Below are 24,234 nucleotides of genomic sequence, written 5' to 3'. Positions count from 1 at the left end.
GCTTGAGCTTTCCCCTTGTCATGAATGAGAGGTACCACCCCCACGAAGCAAGCTCTAGGACCCAGCAGTCCAAAGAATTTGGTCATATTCTTCTTGAAAAAAAGTTTTTCCCAAGTGACAAGGTAAAAGGGGAGGAAGTTGTGGAGCCAGGTCCTCCAAGTTTGCTTTGGGGTCCTCTGGGTATACTTCTACTATTTGAACTAGATACAGCGCCAACTCTGGTTGAGGAGGAAGATATTTTCATCCCAATGGTTTGTTTTTTTAAAAATTTCTCTTTAAAAAAAGACCATCTTCTCAAACCCTATTGCTGGTGGCCTGATTCCAGCAAGGATTGTTGAAATTGTCCCTTGTGGAATCTAAACTACTTCCTGCAAACACAAGATAACCCAAGCTCAGAGTCTTCTCCATGACCTTAATCCTTTCCAGGACCTCTGTTATAGAGCTGAAAAGGTTGTATGCTTTAAAAGGTAGATTCATGACCCTGACTTTCATCTCAGTGGAGACAAGAGTTTTGGAGACAAGAGTGTTTCTTTAGGCACCCAGACATTTTCGGAGACCTAATTAATATGAGGGCGTCTGAGACACCTCTGGAAGCTTTGGGAATACGTTTTGGCATCTGACCTTCATCAATTCTACACACTCCTAGATCTTGTCCCTTATAAAGGGAGCTGGGCCAATATTTTTTATTCACAAAATTTTTATAAAAAATAAAAAAATGGCCTTTGAAAGGAAAAGCTTTTTTAAATTTTTAATTTTCCGAGTTTTTTTTTTGTCAAAAAACCTCAAACATTTGAAATTTTGGGTGTTGTTTTTACCTTCTCCCTCCATTTTTTCCTTAATTCGCATAATCCTTAAGCAATACTATGATTTTCGTCATGTGTGCATTTCCCATTTTTACTAATACCAAAGGTCAGAGAAAAAAATCTTTCATATTCTCATTCTCAGGGGCAAAAAGGACAAGGAAGGGGGGAAAAAAGTCAAAGATTTGAAATTTAAAAACAACTTGTGACCACAATGGAAAGTTCCATTTCAAAACCTGCAACACAAACAACTTTCAGATACTCTCATTAAATTGTTTTTCCGTTTTTCTGTTCACAGATGCACTGAGCTCAAGATACTGCCTTTGATTAGATGGAAAGCCAACCTCTGGCAATGTCAACCTTGGCAGCCTTGTCAGTTGGCAGTTCATAGATTTTCAGACCCGAGAGACCACTGTAATAATCTAGCCTGACTCCCTGCAGAACACAGGCCATAGGATCTCACCTAGTAATTCCTGCATCATGTCAGCACTTTCTGGCTGAGTAGAGCCTCTCTTTTAAACAGACACCCAATCCTGATTTAAAATGATGGAGACGCTAATGCACTCTTAGGCTTTCCTAGGAATTAACCTTCCACCTTAACACATTCACTTGTTTGAACCCCTTGTCCCCACCAGAAGTAGAGAACTTCTCAGCATTAAGGGTTTCTTCTGCAGCTGAGAACACACTTGAGTTTGAGGTAGGTACAAGAGAGATCTTAGAGGACCATCCTCACCAATTCCTGCTTCCATGCATACCAATGCATTGTGGAGCAGGGTGCTGCTGGATGTGGGGGTCACACAAAGGTCAGGTAGCCCCTAAGGTGACTGCTTTCTTTGGAGACCAGAGGAAGGGCCTAGGTCACCTCAGTTTCCTACAGATGCAGGAGGACCACATAGCCAGACAAAACAAGAGGTAGAATACCCATAAGGAAGAGATCCTGCACAACACTGCAATGGGGTTCTCCAGGATGACACATAAGATTTCAAAGATGTTACTGTACTAAAGTAAGGCTCCCCCTGAGAAGGAACTACAGCTGACTACTATGGAACAGTCTTTTTCTTAAACCTGGATACCACATCATGCTGAATTCAGATCTCATGGGAGCTGAAAGACCCCCACAGTGCCTTAGAACCACAACGCCGAGGAAGCAACCACACCTGGCCAGAGGAAGACCATGCTGGAGAGAGCATCTTCCAAAACTACCTCTTCCATTGGGAGAAGCAGCTGGTGCTTGGCTCTGAGAGCGGTGACCTCCCTCACACAACACCTCTGACAGTGTGTATCACTGTTGGAGCAGCCAGATGAATAAGAAGGATACACTGAAGCAGAAGATCAATCCAATACAATCCCCCGGGCAGAGCAACTTGGACACTGCTAGGGCAGGGTGGTTAAGCCGTGGCGGGGGTGGGGAGTGCAGCTCTGGCCCTGCACAGGGGGGTGGCTAAGCCACTGGGATGGGGTGGGCCCTGGGGTAGGGAGCAGTTTGGGGCTTGAGTTCCACCACGATTTTTTCTAGAATAGTAGTAGTAGGCATCCTTCAGTCTGCATAGACTATGGATCACGCCCTTTATAGTTTCAATTGAGGACTTCATTTACAGAGTCTACTGTGACTACGAAGACCCACACGAGAGTGACAGTCCTTGCTGCATCTCTTGCAGATGTGGTGGGTGCACATGCCTCAAGTCACATAACCAAACTGATTTCTGCACATGAATGTTAAAAATACAGGGACCACTGCTAGACACTCCACTATGGAAGGCATCCTAAAATACTGGGCCTCCAAAGCCTACAGCAGTAAAGCATTCTGCTCTTTTCTCTTTTGGCCCTTTCAGAAGGGGGTCTTACAAGCCATCACAGCTTTTCTCCAGGCAGGAGAGTCACTTCTGGTGCTTTTATGGAGTAGGGAATACAGGACAAGAGGAGCACTATTTAAAGCCAATCTTTTCAGTAACATTCTCTCTCTAGAGCAAGACCCAGGGTAACCCTGATAAAATCAGTCACGAAATTACAAAGCAAACATGGAATCATAGAGCTGGAAGGGACCTCGAGAGGTCATCAAGTCCAGGCCCCTGCCCTCAGGGCAGGACCTACCACCATCCCTGACAGATTTTTTTTTAAAATCTAACCTGCCCTAGAACCTTGGAAGGCCCCTCAAAGACTGAGCTCACAACCCTGGGTTTACAAGGCCAATGCTCTAACCACTGAGCGATCCCTCCCACCAGTGCACCATCCCTAAACTAAACCTAACTATAAACACAGGGAGCTGACAGCCCCAGTGGGGAAGGCATGACGTGGGGAAGGCAACTCCACACTCCCAGAAGGGACAGGGCTGGGGGCCATCAGTCCTTTGAATTGCGATGGTGGCAGCTAGGTGCCTGGGCAACTGCCCCTTTGCCCTCCCCAGCCCACCCCACCTGGCAAGCCTTTATAAAAGTGTATTAAAGCTATGCACAAATGCTATGAGTCTTACAAGACTACAGGGAAGGCTGGTTCTGTGACACTCTGTTTGGAAGGCAGAGCGATGGTTACCAGACATGGGGTATCTGCGCTTTATGAAACCTAAGGCTAAAAGGAGATGCACATGCTCCTGACTTTCAGCTCCTGATCAGATTGGTTTGGTGGCGCACGACTCCTGCAATGGCGTTCTGGCAGCAAGACCAAAGAACAGGATATATGGCTAGAACTCATTTACTTTCTGTGTTATACCACAGCAAATTGCAAAGAAACGTCTAATGCGTATATGGATTCCCAGAGCACTTCTCCCAAGACTGACCAGCCGTGTTGAGTAGCTGCAAGTTACTGCACTGTATATTTTGTTCACCCCAGGAAGCAGATATCCACCATTCTACAAAGGTAAAGCAAAGGTACTGGACACCACTAATCCAAACAGAAGATTCCAGCTCGACAGGTAATGAAGCATTTCTGAAAGTAGTAGGGATAGGACATAGCTGACTGGTGATGACTCCCTTGTCCGATCCTCCTTCTTCTCTCCAAAAGTTAAGGCATTTACACGCCATAAAACTAACACTTCGTGGCACTTTCTGCAAAAATTAGGGTGCTAAGCCCTGAGTCCTGGCCAAATTCCAACACAGATAATTACCTTCTGCCTCTCTAAAATCCCCTACAAGTTCTAATTGGCTCTGGTTTCATTCAGTTCCTGTTCTAAGGAATTCTGCAGTGGTTTTGTGCTTTTAGTTACTGTGCTCCTCCTGAGAAGTGATGCCATATCAGCTGTAGAGCAAAATAACTCCTAACTTTCATTATTTCTTAAGTGCATAAGGTAACATTATATAGCACCTATTATACCACAGAATGCACTCCCTTCTCAATGAATAATATTGTAAGACCAAAGTTCTTTACCACTTCAAATTCTACCCCACTTGTTTTCCAGCATATGAAAGGCAACGTGTGTTCAAGGACTGATTGAATTGGAGTTAGAAGAGCCCATCTGGTTTTGAATGAGCAGCTGACACAGAACAGTTACAGTAAGATGCAGCCAATCTGGGGCTGTCGGCAGTTTGCACGCGAGATTTTTTTTTCCAGCTTCCTAAAAACATCGTCTCTCACCCAAGACTCAGCAAGAGAAATTTCAGCCCAACGGATTTCTTTGTAATAAAAAGTTACAAAGGAGTCAACCATAAAGGTGAGAATCAGGAACAGGCCAAAGCTATACAATTTGCTTCTGGAGCAGAACAACCCTTAGTTCAGGTGTGTTCTGCTCTAGGGTTCAAATGGAAGCCACCTTCGAAACACATCAACTATGGCTCTATGCCACTCCCCGTTTTGGAGAGACTCAGGGGAGAGCGACCTGGCATGCCGCTTCCCCACTACTCCATAACCAACAAAGGGATTTCTGTGCATAATCAGTTCAGGACAGGCACGAAAATTCCAAAGCCAGGAGGTACCTGCTCCTCAGAAACTACCCCTTCCTGCCCAGCAGACAACAGCCCCTATCCAACCATCAGACTTACCTTCCCAAACTGCTCAAAATACTGTTTCACATCCTCCACAGTAGTGTTCACGGAGAGACCCCCCACAAATATCTTCTTCGTCCGCGTTACCATCTGGAAAAGGGGAGGACAAGGACAGCATTAGCAGCAAACAAGGTCTGTCTCCAAAGCCTTCCAGCCTGGAAGCTGAGGAACACACAATACATTGCATTCCACTGGGAGCCTGCCCCCAGGAGTGGGAGCAGAGAGTCCCCTAATGGAACACTGTATCTACTGGAGGACATGTTTCAGGCTCCAGAAATTTCATGCTGTGAAACTCCATCCCTCAAGGGCAATCTCAGACCTGGCTCAACGCACATCGTAGCGCTGTCTCCTCTCCCTTCCCTCCCTAGCCCCCAGCAGGCTCAAGCATGCCAGCTGTCCGTGGGACTTGCCAGGCACTGTCACCTTCTCCATGGCAGACCCCTGGGGACAGGTACAGCCTGTTAAAATCTCCCCCTTCGCTCACCATGTTCACAAGCAGACATGCAGAATGCTGCCATCTCCCCCCCAACCCCCCCACTCACACAGGGCACTGCTGTCCCTCCCGCCAACCCCCAACTCACCCTCCCTGCCTGCAATTTCCTAAAAGTGGGAAAGCAGAGTCTGGCTGTGACGGGATGTGGAGATGTCCACGGCTCACAGGTCTGCAGTGTCCAGCCGTGCCTGCTTTGCTCCACTCCCTTTCCCAAGCCATCAGACTTAAGGAGACATAGGAAACCCCACCGTTCCACCTCCCTGTGCATTTGGGAGGAGGCAAAGGAAGCAACCTCCCCCTTTCTCCTCCTCCAGCCACAAAAGCCAGAGGAGGAATGACAGACTGAAGGGGGAGATGGCTGCTGGGATGAGGCACACTGCTGTTCTTTGAACAGATGCTCCAGCTGCATCCTCCCCTCAGCCCCATGGCCACACCCCTGCTCTAGCAGAAACACATGGTCCTAATTACCCCAAGGAGCACAGGGCTAATCCACAGCAATTCCGTGGCTTGGAGAGCAGCCTGTTCTAACACTAAAGCACCTTCTGTCACCAAACTGCTTAATGGAATTAACCCAATTCCTACCACGTGCTTCCTGGCTCCAGTTACTCAGGATACCTGCTCACTAATTGTTCTCAGCTCCTGATCCCCCCGTGCTTTCCTCCCTAAACTGTTCTCGTCTTCCATTCAGCAATTCTTTCCTCTCCTTCTCTTTCTCACCAGCCCTTTCTCCTGCTGTAGTACTTGGCAGTTGCTGTAGGCTCTTCTTCACCAGCCCAGTTATGTGAGGCACCCCCTCCCCCAAATCTCTATTCCCCTTTGAAGGCAAGTTACGAATTAGTTCTTCACTCCACAGTTAAAAGTTCCCCACTGAGCATCTGAACTCTCCCAGCTGCTCTCTTCTACCAAGCACCCACCCTCCTGGTGCAGGTGAGGTCCAGCATCCTTCTCTTGCTAGCCTTTCCTGTGCTGGTGTGCACCTGCCTATTCCACAAAATGAAGTTCTTTCTCCCATACCTCTCCCCAGGTCATCCCACACCTCTTCTGCTACAGATTGGAACAACTTCACGTTTCTTGCAGGCCCTAAGGTTCCACAGGCAGACTACCAAAGAGCAGAAGGTGCTACGTTCTTGAGCAGAGTTCTGCATTCATCAGCTCCTCCCACCAAGCACACTCTAACCACACTGGAACAGAGCTTGGGCTGTTCTAACCCCACCCTGGCAACCACAAGGGCATCCCAAAGCTCCATAGCAAGCTAGATCATGCAAGTCTGGAGGTGGGGCACCAAAGTGCATCATTAAGGTAGGGAGAGATTAAGCCTGAGAACCAGTGCCAGGGGACGTACATAGAGGCCCCGCCAGCACCAAGGCACAAAGAGGATTTAAGTTCTTTGGGTTGCCCCTTTTCAATTTGTAAAAGCTGCATGTGCTACCTACCTTGGGCTGTGCTCGGCGGGGGAACGCTACTTTTGGGTCGATCTGAAAGAGACATGGGGGCAGAGAGCAGGTGAACACACTTTAATTGCCTACCTTTCATTTATTAACATAAGCTCTCCACAAAGTTTGCCCAACTGAGAGCTTGCCAGAAACCCAAATAAGACATCTGATGAGCACGAAGCAAACTGCAGACAGCTCTCTCTTCTAATAGAGGTGTGATCCCTAGAGACTACACTTCCCAGCATTCAATGTTCCAGGCACATGCAAGCAGCAGCAGTTCAGAACAAGATGGAACACCACATGCTGGGATTAGCCGTCTCTGTTAACCAATCCTCTGTGTTCACACTGCACCTTGCACCAGCTACATTACATTAAAGTGTTCTTTATTCTCCCTTTCACTCTGGCTAAGTGTACAGAGCTCACCTGCTTAATAGTGGAGCAGGAAATGGTCAGCACATAAAAACCCAAGAACTATATCCCCAAAAGCATGCCCCGCCTCAAATTCACATGAGAAGGGATGGTGTGAATTTAACAGAAGAGTCAGACGTACAGTGATACAGACTCCTGCCATCAAATCGCACAGTACACCACTGCCCTTCTGCAGGTCATATGCTGTACAAGGAACAATCAGTTCCAATTAGCCTACTGTGCTAGATATTCCTGTCTGTTTGGTTTATTAATAACCCTGCTGTCCACTGGAGTGTTTGTATCTCAGCACCAATATCCAGGTGGTGCACATTCTGCTGGGCTCAGCAGTGGACTAATGCATGGCTGTACTATTCTTAACACTGCCACAACATTAACTAGGAAAAGACTAATGCAATGAAAACCAAACTCCTCTCTTCCCCCCTCAAACATACACACCAATTCTTGTGATGCCACCTTTACATTAGAAATGATCCACATCTACAAATCAAGGTGAAGAGACCTGTGCTAAAGGGGGAGGGGGCGGGAATCTGGTGTATCCTCCACCTGGAAAGGCTGTAGCTGGCAGGGGAGCTGAGAAGTTTGGTCCATTAGCCCAGCAGCTTAAACAGCCCATAAGGAAACTGTGCCTCTCCAGCTTCTCTCCCTGCTATTGTTCTGCTTTCCAGACTGGCTTTCTCCTTTCCTTCATCCTTTCACCTGTTATACAGAAAACCCAAAGCTCAGCATCCCTTCAAATCACTCCCCGGTGCCTTCCCATCTCCATCCTGATTAACAAACTACAACATAAATAAACTCAGCACATAACAGCACATACGTAAACAGGCAAAAGTGAAGAACATAAATAAACCTCCCCTTAGGAGAGCCAAACAACATACCCTCTTGGTGCCTCACAGGGACATCTGAGCACCTTCCCCTCCTCCTCCCCCCTCCTCCCACTCCAACCCTCTGGCTTCCTGGCTAGTACAGAAATCCTCAGTGAATTCTGAGGACAGAGGACAGCAGGAGACCAAGAGGCTGATGGCAGATAATAAGCAAAAACAATAATCTACTGTCTTTTAGTTCTCAGCCAGTATCATTCAGCTTCTGCCAAGAAGATGCTTTCATACACAGCACAGTAAAACCTAGGCCTCATTTTCTCATTACCCTGAGCATGATGAACTGGGCCGAGATAACATATCCACCTGGCTAGAGAGGGCAAGGCACTAATTTCACAAATTCTTCTGTACAACTAGCTATTGTTGCTGGTATAACCAGGCCTGACCAACTAGCTACAGATGCGTAGCTTAAAGTGCTCAGAGGGGAGAGTTCGATACAAGACTCAAGGAATTAGAAGGGGGTAATTCCTCAAGGGCAGGAATTTTCATCATGAGAGGAGAAGAGGTGGCAGCCTCTTCCTGTATCCCTGGTATTAAATCAGGAAGGGTTTTACTTCAGTGTCAGCCACGGATGCAATAAAGACTGTACACAAGGTTTTCAGAGTTCCTCGGATAACATCCTAAAAAATTAAACCAGTATCAGATAAGGGTTATGGGTGGTATTTAAATGCTCGGCACTTTGTCGTTTTACGTTATGAAGCTTTAGGGACAAATTGTGGCCATGGTTATGGCCATGGAATCCCACAGTCTTCACAAGTGTAAACAAGGGCACAACTGGACCCTTCATTACCACTTTTCAGGCCACCGGACGCTGTCTATTTCCCAAGTAAGCTCATGCGACTACGTTTACCTTGATGACATCATTATCCATGTTATCTATATCCAGTAGCTGGGATCTGAAGTGATTCAAAAAGGCGCCATTGTCATATCTCTAGTGCCAGCTTTGTTATCTTGCTTACTAGTGAATTTGAAAAGGCCGACAGCACCCTCTTCACGCGCATAAAAAAGGCAAAAGCAAAAAGAAAACTCAAGCAACAAAACCTCAAACACATCATTGTTTCTAGGGCACACAGAGAAACTGAAGGCAGCAGCCGGCTGCAGCTTTACAAAGACACACAAATCTTTTACCTTGAGACGGCAAAGCCAACTCTCATATCAAGCCTTTCCATAAATAACCTCTGTAGGCTGCAATCTAGCTTACAAACAAAGAGACATCTGAAAGGCACAAGGTTTCCTCCAGAGAATCAGGCCAACAACATTAATTACAATAAGAAGAATCAGAAAACAATGAAGCAACAAGTTGGGAAAGACACTGCCTACCAGGTGCTGTTTACCAGGTGACACCAAGGACAGAGAATGGGCTGTAGTTTGAGACACTGAGCCTTTTCCCACAAAGTTTTACAAAACTCTAGGTTAAGGTTCAGATGAGCTGGTGTCATTTAGTCCATGACTGGCAGCAAGGATTTTCGACTAAAGAGGGAGAAACAAATGTAAGGCTCCACACAGGGCTACAAAATCAGCATGTTTCAGGAAACTGAGAGCCACTGAACAGCACATAGAGATCAGACTTAGATCTGAATCAAGAAATTACCAGCCAACACACTCCAAAACATTCAGCCTACATGTACACTAACCAAACAAAAAAAGTTCCAGACAAAGAATGGACTCTAGAGAAATTGTCACCATTCTTCCTTCTTCCTCAACATACAATCAGCAAGCCAGATGCAACAGACAATTTCCATGGCTGGCCAACCCCACTGTTCTTTACACCATGAGGCCCTGCTCTTCTCCTTGGGCACATTTACTCATTCCCTAGCCCCTCCCATCCCCTCCCCTCCCTCAGCCCACCCAGTGAATTGCAGGATTGCTTTAAAGAAGCAGCATTGGTTTACATTGGTAAGAATGGAGACCACAGATTGCAGCCTACCTCTGTCTCAGAAATGCTCTTGGGATTGCTGCCACCATCCACATCTGTCACTCACCTCTTCAAGAGAGAACTGAACCAGTCCCACAGAGTCACCCTCAGACCTCGTATTTACAAAGATTATCAAATAAAACAAGCCTGCTCCCACCCCAGCACATTTCATCACAATCCTCCCCCAGAGCAAAACTAACTTTGTGCCTCTCTCATGAGAGGATGATGTTTTTAAGACTCCTGGCAATCTGCATGCTGCAAAGAAGCTGGAATAGGTTTAACCAAGAGTTCCCAAGGGGGGAAGGTCCTGTATACATCAAAGGGAACGATCCATGCAGTTAAGCAGGAACAGACATAAATCTTACGGCAGCTCATGCTGTAAGCCTCAAGAAAGGGGTCTCTCTTTCTCCCGCTCTCTCTAGTCAACTCAGATAAAGAATCTGAAGCCTGAACTGCCTCACTAAACATCAGGCTACATGTGGACTTTTCATTAGTTCAGAATTCAGACCTCTTCCCGCTCTGTGCCCCCACCACTTGCACCCTAACCCCTGGGACAATGTTAAGAAAGAGGAATCTGACAATACAAAAGTCATTAAAACTACTCAAATAAAAGATCTCTAACACCCACACTCAGAGATCTAAACAACCAGCCCCAGCAAATGGAGATCCTAGAGCCACCCCCATGCCAACGGTTTACAATACAGTCTGTGTTGAGAGACCCAATGATTCTACAAAAAATTATCTACAGGTTCACCAACTGGTTAGAACAGTGAGGAACTGCAAGAACCGATGCCCAATCCTGGGGAACGGAAGAGCCACTGATGTCTCAAAGGACAGGAGATGGCCCAAAAATGTACCTTCTGAGCCCACTAGGAGCTGATAAACTTCAGAAATTTATGGTCATTGCAAACTTGTATCCTGAGGAAGCCATAAAAGAGCCTGAGGCTACAACTCCTCACCCCTGAGAGGGATATGGGTCTCTAGCAGAGGTTTTCAAACTGGGGGGGGGGGGGGGGTCATGACCCTTGAGAAGGTTGAAGGTTATCACATGGTGGGGTACGAGCTGTCAGTGTCAACCCCAAATCCCACTTCATCGCAGAACTTATAAGAGTATTAAATATAAAAAATATGGCTTTAGTTTATAAAGGGGGTTCTGCACTCAGACGCTCGCTGGGTGAAAAGGACCACCAATGCAAAAACTTGAGAACCACTGGCCTATAGCACCACCGAGAGAAGAAACATAGCTCTCTGCAAGGGTCAAGAGCCCATCCTGGGGGGGTTACACTTAACAGCAAAACAACAGGTGACTGACTGCTGCACACAAGAGACAAGCCATGCCTACCAAAGCTTGTGAGGTACCTTATTTCCATAAGGGACTAAGAGGGGACACAACCCGAGAGCGGGAGGCTCTGCATGTGCTCTTCACTGTGGGGCGGTTGCCCCCTGAGACACTGTTAGTTTCACATGGACACACCTTTACTTGTGCAGTCCTGAATGTATCCATTCTTTTCAATTCTCCAAGGGCCACAATCAGTTTCTCAAAAGGGATCTTGCAATCAATAGCCAGAATGGAAAATTATAACATGGGATTCATAATCAATACTCCAATGTTCACAGACCAATCCATACTTGGTAATCCACCGCTCAGAAGAGCAGCTCATTAACCACCCATCACCAGGCTGCAGAAGGGAGGAATAATTCTTTATCAGTAATCAATAGTTTATAACTCCTCCTTGGGAATCAAACCACAATCAATCAGTGCTCTAGGCACTGACGCTCAGTTGACAAATGAATCCCCTTAGAGAGAAGAAGAAACCTCACCGTTTTGGAGTCCAGTTCATGTCTGGATTGGGCCAGAACCTTGTCCACACCGGCCTGGTCCATGAATGTGACGAACCCGAACCCCCTGCACCCCGAATCCCCAGCGGGAGATGGGGGAAGATGGAAAGAAGAGGGAAAGTGGGTTAAAGTCAGGCCTGGCTCTGGCAGGGCCAAAGGAGGAGGAGCAGCAGCGGCCAGTCTTCTCACCTGGATCTCTTTGTCAGGGGGTCCCGCATCACCAGACACTCCTTCACCTCCCCGAACTGGCTGAAGTATTCCCGCAAGCCCTCTGCAAGCAGAACACAAGGCCATGGACCCCTGCCCGGCGGGCAGGAGCAGACCCCTGGTGGCCAACAGAGACGCGCCCACAGCCACACGGGGCTCCCCCCCCCGCGGCCCCGCCTTCCCCGGGAAGCGGCCTGGAAGGAGCCCCGCAGACCGGGGGCCCCGGGAGTGCCAGCCCCGGGCGGAGCGGAGCCCGGGGAGTTGGGAAAGTTTGGGCGGCAGGTGCCAGGTCCGGAGCTCGGCCGGGGCCCGCCGGGCCTCACCTTGCGTCGTCTGCCAGCTCAGTCCCCCGATGAACATTTTGCTGCGGGAGACACAAAAAGCGCCGTGAACTGGGCGGTCCGGACCGGGCCGGGGGCCGCGCGGACGCAGCAGGCGGGACGAGCTGCCCGGATCCAGCCGGGCACCAGCCCCGGCCCCGGCGAGGATGCGGGACGCGCTGCCCCATCTGGGGAGCGGGCGCGGGGGCAGGGCTGCGCAGCCCCCGGGGGCGGTGCGGGCCGGGGCCGGGGGCCGGGGTCAGCGCGGCCCGATGCCCAGCGCCGGGCGGGCTGGCTCGGGGCCGGGCTCGGGCGGCTCGCCGGCGGCAGGGCGAGCTCGCCGCGATCGGCCATGTTGGCAGCGGCCGCCAGCGCCCAGCCCGGCCGGGCCACGAGCTGGCGGGGGGCCGGCTGCAGCCGGGGGGGGGTGGGAGCGCCCGGCCGCCGGCTCCCGCACGCCCGCCCCCCGCCGCGCCGGGCGGAGCGGTACCAGGGGTCGTGCGGGGAGTCCGGCGAGGCGAGGCCGGGCTGGCTGGCGTCCGTCTCCATTCGGAGCTGCTCTCCCTGCGAGGCGCCGCGCCGCACTCCCGGGGCAGATGAGCGCTGGGAAAGGGGCCGGACGGACAGGCCATGCTGCCCCCTCCCCCGACCCCTCTCAGCCAGGCGGGGAGGGAGGGAGGAGGGCCCGGCGGGGACAACCTGCCCGGCTCCTCCCACCCCTGGCGGGCGGGCAGCCGGCGTGCGCATAAAACCCGGCCGGCGGCTGCCTGCGCCCGCACCGGGGGGACGGCGGCGAGCCGGGCTCGGGGAGAGCCGCGCCCAGGCCCGGCGGAGTCCAGCCGCCCGCTGCCGGGGCAGCCACCGCGGGACGGGAGCTGCGGGGGGCGCTCCCCACCTGCCCCCTTCTCCGGCCCCGGGAGGGAGGCAGCGGCGAGGCCGGAGCTGCGGCGGGGACGAGTCTCACCTGGCCCCGCCGGCCGTGCAGCGAGGGACAAAGGGCTGCGGCGCCGGCCCCGGGGATGCGCGCGGAGCGGCGGCGGGGGAGCCGAGAGCTGCCCGGAGCCGGGCCGCGGGTTGTGCCCAGAAAGAGGCGTAACGAGAGCCCCGGCGGCGGCGGGACTGGGGCGGCCTCGCTTCAGGCCCCCGCGTCGGAAAGCGGCCCCGGAGCCCGGCCGGGGGAGAGCCGGGCTGGGTCGGCGGCGTGGCGCGCTCTGAAGGCGCCTGGGACTTGGCGCTCCGCTCCCGCCCTGCCTGGGCGCCGAGTGCCTCCCCGAGCCGGACCGGGGCGGCGATGTGAGCCACGCGCCCCTAGGGCCTCCGCTCCCGCCCGCTGCGGCAGGACACCGAGGAGAGCTGCTCGGAGAGGGGTCAGTCCCCCCGGCATCAGTAACAGCCGCCCCGCACCCCGAGAGCTCCAGGGGCAAAGGCTGGACTGGCCCCAGCAGTTGAGCCAGTAAAAGAGCCACACGCGTCCCCAACACACACACACACACGCACTTTCTCTCTTTGTCTGGTTAAGATCCTGGGACCAGCAGGGCCTACAGTAACATGACACAAACAGCCTGAAGCAGGACCTACCAGTTGCAGCCTGTACTCTCTTTAGACTGATAGACTCCTTCCCCTGCTTCTTACTACTGATGCTTCCGTGGTACTTCTAGCCATAGTAAATGATGATGTACGCTTCACTAAAATGATAATTCACAGGTGTGCCTCACAGTCCACCAGCACATTAGCCCATTTTACAGAGAACGGAATGAGGCACAGATGTGAAGTGACTTTGCCAAAGCCACACAGTTAATTTCAGGCAGAGCTGGACACTAGGAATTCCTCAGTGTGGCCTTTGCACAGTCTCTTGAGGGCATCTAGTGAAAACAGATTTGTGATCTACCCTCCTTTCCCATCAGAATGAAGACAAACTAGTGTAATTTCCACCCCCCCACACAACTCCTTAATGTGTTTCCGCTATCTGGACTCACGCGCTTGTGCCCATCACTCTATTACTTGTACCCTGGCACTTTACACAGCTGTTACAGCTATCCAACCAGACCCTCAGTGATCACCTCCCTGTAAAATAGAGGCAGTGCTTTTCCGAGCTCCCATCACTACCAGGGACTGTGCTTACTGCAGACTTATACTTTTAATTAGGCCAGGAATACAACAGGAAGTCTGTGTTCTACAACGGATCATCAGCTCAATTCCCATTGATGGCAGAGAGCTTTGTATCAAAACAGGGTGGAATACAACCATAGTTTCTTTTTCCAGCTGTTTTTCTCAGAGGCACTGCACCGTTGTCTCAGCTTTGATAGCATCAGAGGGGTAGCTGTGTTAGTCTGGATCTGCAAAAGCAATGAGGGGTCCTGTGGCACCTTATAGACTAACAGAAATGTATGAGCATGAGCTTTCGTGGGCAAAGACCCACTTCATCAGATGCAGGTCACCTGCATCTGATGAAGTGGGTCTTTGCCCACAAAAGCTCATGCTCATACATTTCTGTTAGTCTATAAGGTGCCACAGGACCCCTTGTTGCTTCAGCTGTGATAATGGCACAAAAATCAAAGCAATTTTACACGGGCATGGATTAATAAACTGATTAGACCATGAGCCCCCAGCCTGATACACGTGCCATATTCTAAATCTTCATCACAACCAAGGCAGTATGTCCTGCATGTGTCCCTGTTTTGATATTTTGGGAAATCAAGTGAGTGCTCTCTCTAGGTCAGGGTCTGGCAATAAAAAGCAGCAACTGTTTGTGGCCAATGAGAGTTGTGATAGCCAGATACCTTGGCAGGTACAGGTAAATCTAGACATAGGGGCCCACCAGCAACCACATCCAGCCTTGTATTTGGTCACCCTGCTCTAGGTCAAACAATAAAGTGTTAGTGTCAACATTTAGTTGTCAGCAACTGAACTACTAGCTTATCCAACATGGACCTAGAAAGAACCTCTTCACAGCTACTACTCTGTGCATGTCACTTAGCAATGGAACATTCATTCAGATCAACAGAATGTCACAACCTAATAAACACTGGGCCAAGGTGCCCACTCTACGTGCTAGGTCATGCGATATGCATGTAAACATTTATTAGACTCATTCTTCTCACCAGTTTATCCAGAATGGGCTTGCCTTTTATCTCCCTATTCCCAATCATGCTACGCTGCCTGGTTCAGAATGATAAGATAGATACCGAGAAACTGAAATCAGTTACATAGTGTGAGCCCAAGCAACTAAGTATCCTAAACTCTCATGGGTGTCAATGGGAAATGAGCGTGCACACTATTTCACAGGGGCCGTGTCTAAACTAGGCCCAAACTTTGAAATGGCCACGCAAATGGCCATTTCAAAGTTTACTAATGAAGCGCTGAAATGCATATTTAGCGCTTCATAAGCATGCGGATGGCCACAGAGCTTTGAAATTCCCATGAGCAGATGGGAATAAGGGGACTTCAAAGTAGGCGGGGTCCTTTTGAAAAGGAGCCCCATTGGGACGAGCCGCGTGGCGGCGAGCCGCATCAATTTCGAAGCGCCACGGCCACCCACATGCTAATGAAGCGCTTCATTAGTAAACTTCAAAATGGCCATTTGCGCGGCCATTTTGAAGTTTGGGGCTAGTGTAGACATAGCCAGGATGAGCAGCTTCTGGACAATAACATAGTGATTCTATACTGTGTTCCCCACATACAAATAGCAAACTATTCTAGTGTGTCCTCTATGTAGGTCTGCAATTTAACATTGTTTCCACCCATTATAATGCCTTTTTATTTAAGGGATGGCTAGATAAAGGAGGCCAAACTGGAAGACCCAGAGAACATGAAATATTCATCATCATCATCATCATCATTACTACTCCCATAACCACATTAGTCATTGGGCCGCTATAACTGATGATCCATCAACTGATTGTCTCTGCCCATGACTAGTGTGTGCCAGAGTTTGAGTTTCCACAAAGTCCCATCTTGTCAACTATTCTATATTGTCAATTCACCTCATCTATTCCCTTGTACTGGCCCTTGGAGGATGATCATGGATAGGCCAAACAATTTTCTTACATGGCTGTACCACTTCATCTTGTGCTTCTTCACAGTCATCAGGAGGTCTTTCTACGACCCAGGCTATTCGGTAATCATATTGCAGACCTCTTCATTGGTGATGTGGTCAACACAGGAAATACCAATGATTTTGTGGAAGTATCTCACCTCCATCTGTATTTCCAATGTAAGGTCTGTTGTAAGAGTCCATGCCTCGCATACAGAAAAGTGGAGATGACCAGTGAGTGGTTCAGCAGACTCAGTTTGGATTCCAGGAAGATGCTCTTGTTCCTCCAAATCAGCATTAGCCTTGCCACTGCTGCTGCTGTTTGCACAGTTCTTGCCAGAATTTCTGCCTCTGATCCTTCATTAGTGATGAATGCCCCCAAATAGATGAACTGTTCCCACTGTCTCCAGCTCTTGTCCACTGATTGTGATGTGTGAGCTGATCCTGTCACGTTTGTTTGTCATCAGCCTTATATTCTCTGCACTGCTTACCATGCCATATTTTGTAGCGGCTTCATCCAATAATTTCACAAAGTTCGCAAGTTCATCATCTCTACCTGCTGGGCTGTTAGTGTCATTGGCAAACAAAAGATTTGAGATTTTTGCCCCTCCAATTGCGTGGTCTTCTAGGGCATCAGTTGTTTTGCACTCCAAACAAATGTTGAACAGTGTGTGTGTGAAAGAAGGCTGCCTTGCAGTGCTGACCTTCGCACACAATTGTTTAATGGTAAAAATAAGTATACGACCAACGCAGTATTTCCTCATGGCTGATGAGAGCTTCATATCATTCTCTGTCAAATGCCTTTGTAGAGTTAATAAAGAGGTAACTAGCTCTGTGGACATGGGGAAGTCAGTGGACGTGATATACTCTGACTTTAGCAAAGCTTTTGATACAGTCTCCAATATTCTTGCCTGCAATATAAAGAAGTATGGGTTGGATAAATGAACTGTAGGGTGGATAAAAAGCTAGCTAGATGGTTGGGCCCAATGGGGAGTGACCAATGGCTTTATGTCTGGTTGGCAGTCAGTTTCAAGTAGAGTGCCCCAAGGATCAGTTCTAGGGCTGTTATTGTTCAACATCTTTACTAATGCCTGAATGAGGGAATGGATTGCACCCTCAGCAAATTTGCAAATACTGCTAAACTAGGGGCACAGGTAGATGCATTGGCAGGTAGGGATAGGGTCCAGAGTGACCTAGATATATTGAAGTATTGGACCAAAAGAAATCTGATGAGGTTCAACAAGGACAAGTGCAGAGTCCTGGACCTAGGATGGAAGAATCCCAAGCATTGTTACACACTGTGGACCAACTGGCTAAGCAGCAGTGCAGCAGAAAAGGAGCTGGGGTTTACAGTGGATGAGAGGCTGGATATGAGTCAACAGTCTGCCTCTGTAGCCAAGAAAGCTAATGGCATATTGGGGTGTATTAAGAGGAGAATTTCCAGTAGATCTAGAGAAGTTATTATTCCCCTCTACTTGGCACTCGTGAGGCCACATCTGGAGTATTATGCCCAGTTCTGACCACTGCCCCCAGCCACAGTATAGAAAGGATGCGGATGCATTGGAGAGGGTCCAGCGGAGGGCAATTGGTGTTCCCTTCTTTGTCTTATATTGTGTTGGCTTTGGTCTGCCTTTCCTTCATCAGATCTTTTACAACCTGGAAGGCCCATTTGCTATTTTTATTACAGATACATGCTTCAATTCTAGAACATTCTTTTTTGATCCTAATTTCCTTGGCCACCTTCATTCCTTTCTTTAACTTTCTGCCAATAGCTCTGTATTTATTAGCTCCCTCAGTGCTATTCTTGTCTCTCTTGCAGTTCTCTTGTAATGGCACACATTTGTAGTCGTTTATTTGTGACCCAATGTTTCATCTTTTTATGGTGTTTCCAAAGGACAGTCATTTCCGCCTCATTCATTACAGTGTGTAAACATCACCTGTCACTGTTTCTATATTTTCATCTAGAGCAAGCAGCAGGGCAAATTTTCTGCCAATCATTGCTTGGAACGACTCTGCAATGCTTCAGCCTCTGAGTCTTTCTAAGTCAAACCTGATTCTGACGAACTTTGGTCTGAAGATTTTCCTTAGCTGCAGCCAAAAGTTTAGATCAGTCAAGGGAAAATCCTTGTTTTATCTCTGTTGGTCCCAGAACAAAACTGGTTCACACCGTGATGTAGTCTACCTGACTGTGGGTTAGACAATTAGGTGCATGCCATGTTGACTGTCTGGGTGGCTTACATGCTCCTAATGTGTTTGCAAGAACCAGATTGTTAGAGCTGTCAAAAGTCTCAGTCCTATCTCATTGGCTACTACATTACAGAAAGGGACACAATCTACCAATGCCCACTTTAGGGTTCCAGTCTCCCTATACCATGGTTTCCCAAACTGGGGGGCATGCCCCTCTGGGGGGGGGCGGTTGAAGAAATTCCAGGGAGGGTGTGGGACAACCCAGCCCCCCCCATCATTTCCCTACCCCAAAAAAGAGCCATCCCTTGCTTCCAACTCTCAGCCCCTGACATTCCACATGGGCAACCCGGCACAGCCGCTATAAAAAGCAGGCAGCAGGTGAAGGCCCATGCGGAGCTAGCTGCCTCCTGCAAAGGTGAGTGAGTGTGAGTTGGTGGGAGGAGGAGGATAGGGTTAGATGAGGGACTAGGGGTGCCTGGCTTTGGAAGAGGAGAGGGGCTCGGGCAGGTAGCTCGTGGGTGGGTGGGGCAGCTGGCCCATGGCTTGGGTGGGTGGCCCTGGCAACGCAGGGCTTGGGCGGGCAGCCAGCTTGGGCTGCATCAGATACCCACAAGTTGGGGCTCATGCCATTTTCCTGGATGGTCCATAGTTGATCTCCTAGGATTTCCCAACTTATGAAGAAAATGCAGCATCATCTTTCACATTAAATTCACTTCTTTCTGCTGTTAAATTACATTTTTATTAAATTTTTGGGCCAAGAATATCTTTGTGCTTACTTTTAATTTTAAATAAAATTTTTATATCATGATTTTGTGTTTATTTTAAATTATGAATTGATTTTTTTTAAAAGGGGGGTTGCATGATGGTAAAGAAGAAGAAGGGGGAGCAGGAGGTTTTATCAAAAATCAAAAGTAGAGGTGCAATGCTGAAAATGCCCTATAGAATCAGGATATCTTTCTTGTGACCTTACCAATGATGTCTGGGAGTTGATTGTAAAAATCTTCAATTTGCTCATTGTCCTAGTCTATTGAAAACTTGTAACACTGTGATACTGAACAGTACTTCCTTTAGACATATGGAAACAAGCCTACTGGATGTTGGACAGCATCCTAATACTGAATTCTTCATATCTTTATGCACAAGAAAGCCTATATCATTGACACATTTGTCCTCTCCACTGTAACACAATTCATGTTCCTCTTCTTATAGTGCTTCTACAAAGTTCTTCCATTTGACCTCGGACATTCCTAGGAGGGTCCAGGCATATTAGTCCATTTCGCATGTGAGTTTTTCAACGTCACTATTTGTCTCTGTGTCCATAAATTATGTGTAACTATGGTGATGTTATCTCTTCCATGGATCCTTTTTGTTGGGGGTACACCAGCAGTATACTTGTCATATCCACCCTAGTGGGAGATGGATTGCATAGTCACTATTAATCTGGGCTGCGACCAATTTGGTATGGATGTGATTACCTTGCTCATCACATGGTGTGTCTTGGGCAAATTTCTATCTTGACAGAGTCCATCCTTCTCCAGGCAACCCCCCTTTTAGTCACCTCTTACAACATAAAGGAGGAGCACTGGGCCTATTCTGTCTCCAAACCCAGAGGGTTAAATGTTAAATATTACATTGCATCATTGGGGTGTTACTCATATTTTACTCTCTCTTCCCTGTCAAAATAATGTTAGAGAAAGGAAAGAACGTATTGTACCGTTCATTAATCCTAACATAACAGAGTAAACTACTCAGTAACTGACACATTAAAGTTGTAACCGTTTTGAGTTGAATGTTTCTGGTCAGTGCTATAAACAGTTGCACTTCAAGCTGCAACTGAATTCCTTCCAAAGGGACTGATTTGTGGGAAGCTATGAACCTCTTTATTCACTGATACAGAATGAAGTCTGGTTTTGAGCTGTAACTCTTTTCCACTAGGGCATCGATTTGTGTAAATGTTTAGAATTCAGCTTTTTGTGCTTTTGCAAATTGGGCAATAAGTTGTTTGAAATAAAGTTTTAATGCTATTTTGTGTTCCGTTGAGATGGTGGCCAGTCCAACAAGTCCCTTGTTCAGCATGGAAGAATAAAAGTGTGTCTTTATCAATTTTAACTTTGAAAAGCTACACTCCCACCAACAACAGAAACTGGAAGAGTCAAGAGAATTTGGAGAGCAATTAAGATGTTGGAAAACCTGTTTGTAAGTCTATGTTCAGAAATAAACTTCAGTATATTTGCCTTCGCTAAGTAGCAAGCAACTCAACTGTATGACGTGCTGAGTGACACTGGCCTACTGAGAATGACTGAACTGGCAGGCCCTGCCCCAGGGAGCAAACCCAGGCGGTGCTCTTTTGAAGCTATGTTATGACACATTTTAACTACATTTACATACATAGCAATGCCTCTGAGACTACATACCTAGCTATTGCTCTGAGACTATGTCTACACTAGGCAAAGTAAGTCAACCGCAGACACGCAATTCTAGCTATGGCAATTGCATGGCTAGAATTGTCTTACTGGCACTCAGCTTACTTGGCCATCCTTACAGAAGAAGGTCAATATGAGAGTTTCTCCCATCAACCTCCCTTACTCCTTCTATCTCATGAGGAATAGAGGGGTTGACTGCAACCCCTGAGAGGTCGATTCCACACATCCCTACCAGACATGTGAAATCAAGCTCCAGAAGATCGACCCACTAAGGGTCGATCTTCTGCACTTTTGTAGACCTAGCCATAGACTACATACATAGCCATGCTCCACAATGTGAAATAAATAATATAACTTCTGACATGGCTATGTCTACACTAGCCCCAAACTTCGAAATGGCCATGTAAATGGACATTTCGAAGTTTATTAATGAAGCGCTGAAATACATATTCAGCACCTCATTAGCATGCGGGCAGCTGTGGCCCTTTGAAATTGACACACCTCACCGCCGCGCAGCTCGTCCCGATGGGGCTCCTTTTTGAAAGGACCCCGCCTACTTCGAAGTCCCCTTATTCCCATCTGCTCATGGGAATAAGGGGACTTCGAAGTAGGCGGGGTCCTTTCGAAAAGGAGCCCCATTGGGACGAGCTGTGCGGCGGCAAGCTGCATCAATTTCGAAGCACCGCGGCCACCCGCATGCTAATGAGGCGCTGAATATGTATTTCAGAAATTCATTAGTAAACTTTGAAATGAGAGTTGGCTTAAGTTGAAAAAGCAGTTGGCTTAAGTTGAAATCAGTAAACCTCATAGCACAAGGAACAGAACCTATTTCAAAACAGCTATTTTGAAACAGGAGCTGTTTAGACATAGGGTGACCATCCGTCCCAACTTATTTTTAAAAAGGACTACTTGCCCCATATTTTGGCCCTCCCCCCACTGATCTTTTCCATCAACAGCTGCACAGGTGCTGCCACTTCTCCAGGCTCCTGGGGAGTGCTAGGTGCTGCTGCTTCCCCATGCTCCTGGGGAGGGCCGGCAGCTGCTGCTTCCCTGCAGTTCCTGGACAGTGTAGTGTAGACACAGCCCTAGAGAATGGGGTTGCATTCCTACCCATCTTGGCTTATAGCCATTTATGGACATTTCCTTTATGAACACTAAAGCAGAGGCAGAGAGATACTGGAATTCTTCACAAAGAGGAGCAAGACCCAAAAATTAAAGGATGAGGAAGGAACAGAGTAGCAGGTGCTCTTGAACATCACTATTGCAGAAGGCTGAGAGAGAGAGCAGTTTGGAGAGCCATCCATTCACAGAGGGTGGGAGGCTCCAGCAGAGGGATAAACAGAAAAGCCTTGCTTTATATTTAATTTGGCCAGATCACAAAAAAGCTTGAATCAAAACCCAAATAATGTTTGCAATATTTGTTTTAATATAGTGAACATGTAAGCCTGGAAAATATTAACTGTGGCTCTTGAACCACCCTGGGGGCAATGCCAGTCTTCTGGCAGTGGCTTCCAATGACACTCATGCCTGCTTCAGAAATGATGCTTGCTCTCTAGAGAGAATGATGATAAAAACTTTCTGCTGGCCAGCATGTGAGGCATAGTGGTGTCTACTTCAACAGAAACTGCCTGGCCACTCTCCGACACGATGGAACCCGACTTACGGCAAATGGGTTAGGTATATAAAGTCAAGAATAATTAAACAGAAGGAAGGGCTGAAAAGGAGCACAAGGGCTCTCAGACCGTACCCTCAGGGACAGGGCCACACAAGCACACTGATAAGTAGAATTATTTGGGTTTGGTTCAGTTTTGGACATCAGTAACAGTAAAACAGAAAAGATAAAAAAGCATAAAACTTTTCCCGGTTGCAAGACACTTCATTAAACATTGAGTAAGATTGTTATCCATCAGGTTGTATGCTGCATGGTATTAAAAGAAAGAGGAAAATAGTGCACAAAAGGAATAGAGATGTGGATGGAAAACTGGCAGAGGAGAAATGCAATGATGAATAAGAAAGAATGGGAGACAGATGGGACGTGAAAACTGAAAGGGGCCATGACAAGTAAAGATGAAAGAATCATGGCAATAGGAAAAGGGGGATAAAGCGGGAGGATACACCAAATAATGCAAGAAAGCACGAGTGAGCAGGACTGGGACTCTGGAAACAAACAGAAAAGAAGGTTCAGTGTGGGAGGCAAAGCCAGAGCTTTACGGGTTGGGTACCAAGACAGGGGAGTTTGTACTTAGCAGATTAGAGACTGGGGAGTTCAAGGTAGGAGAACCAAAAGGAGGGGAATTTTGAAGGACACAAAGGGAGCTTTGTGTAAGAGGAAAGCGCTGCGCCATCTGCTGCCCTGGAGGTGAAATGGCAGATCGACCAAAAGGCTTTCAATCTTTCACCCATCTCACAGACCCAAGGCTAAATGATGAAAACTATTCAAGCGTTGCTCAGACTGGTACATTATATAAACGGAGTAAGGTGTAACTGTGAAGCTTAGTCTATCTGATTTGTTTCACACACCTGAGTACTTACAGGTCTGAGGGATGGTCAAGCTGCTTCCAAGTTGTCATGCTTTAATGTCTTCCATAGACCCATATGGGCTTTGTTCCCCTCCCTTCTCCAAAACAGTGTGCACAGGACTCTCTTTTCCATAGAGGAGCATAGAGATTCTTATCCTGGAGCTGAGAATGTATTTCTGCACTGGTACCATATCGTCCACTTTCCATTACACCAGATTTTTAACAAAACAAGACAAACGCTGAAGTGTTAACAGTAAAGGCAAATTAAAACAATTTAAATAGGTCCTCTGCTCCTATCAAAAAGCTGTCTGAGCTCACGCTCACTGTCTTTACTCTGTCCCTTCCATTGTGCCATTGGCATAGATCTAACACAGTTGATGATTTTTGTACTACCTTTATTCCTAGCTTGTTATCTCCAGTTACTCTCACTCTATACCTCAGCCCAACACTTTGTACTGGCAGAACTGCTCCCAATGGTTCTCCCCTGTCACCAGACTGCTCAGCAGCCTCAGGTAGGGGCACAGCTTCTCTCTGCCCCTCCTTCACTGGGCAGATCAGAGCTGGTCCTGAAGGGTGAAATTAGACCTCCCCTCTTCTACTGTGAAATCTGACCAGCTGAATTTGGCAGTAAATGAAAAGTTGTAGCCAATAAGCACCCCCCAGTTCTAGGATCAGCTTCAGAGCTTTAAAAAGTGACAAGTGAAAATACTACTTCTTACATTAGAGACTGACTGACAGTTTCATTGACCAATCCTTATGCTGGGGGTCTCTCTCTCACACACTCTCT

General features: G+C 48.0%; 1 protein-coding gene across 5 annotated transcripts in view; it reads right to left on the bottom strand.

The window, feature by feature from the left end:
* Positions 1 to 13,478, bottom strand: part of MSI1 (musashi RNA binding protein 1) — a 37,384-nt gene extending 23,906 nt beyond the window's left edge. For 2 of the 5 annotated variants that reach the window (XM_075012329.1, XM_075012330.1), the window contains exons 1-7: positions 12,776 to 12,981; positions 12,289 to 12,329; positions 11,948 to 12,029; positions 11,741 to 11,825; positions 11,394 to 11,468; positions 6,701 to 6,742; positions 4,772 to 4,864 (exon numbers count right to left, since the gene is read on the bottom strand). In XM_075012329.1, the coding sequence (XP_074868430.1) occupies positions 4,772 to 4,864; positions 6,701 to 6,742; positions 11,394 to 11,468; positions 11,741 to 11,825; positions 11,948 to 12,029; positions 12,289 to 12,329; positions 12,776 to 12,834 (477 nt within the window). In that variant the 5' untranslated portion in view covers positions 12,835 to 12,981. Of the gene's footprint in view, positions 1 to 4,771; positions 4,865 to 6,700; positions 6,743 to 11,393; positions 11,469 to 11,740; positions 11,826 to 11,947; positions 12,030 to 12,288; positions 12,330 to 12,775; positions 12,982 to 13,249 lie in introns of those variants that run through there. The other 3 variants (XM_075012331.1, XM_075012332.1, XM_075012333.1) reach the window with 2 other exon arrangements.
* Between the last annotated feature and the right edge of the window lie 10,756 nt (positions 13,479 to 24,234).

Source organism: Carettochelys insculpta, chromosome 18 (assembly GCF_033958435.1).
Source record: "Carettochelys insculpta isolate YL-2023 chromosome 18, ASM3395843v1, whole genome shotgun sequence".
Taxonomy (NCBI): domain Eukaryota; kingdom Metazoa; phylum Chordata; order Testudines; family Carettochelyidae; genus Carettochelys; species Carettochelys insculpta.
The sequence above is the reverse complement of the archived record's forward strand: the minus strand, read 5'-3'. Positions and strand labels throughout refer to the sequence as shown.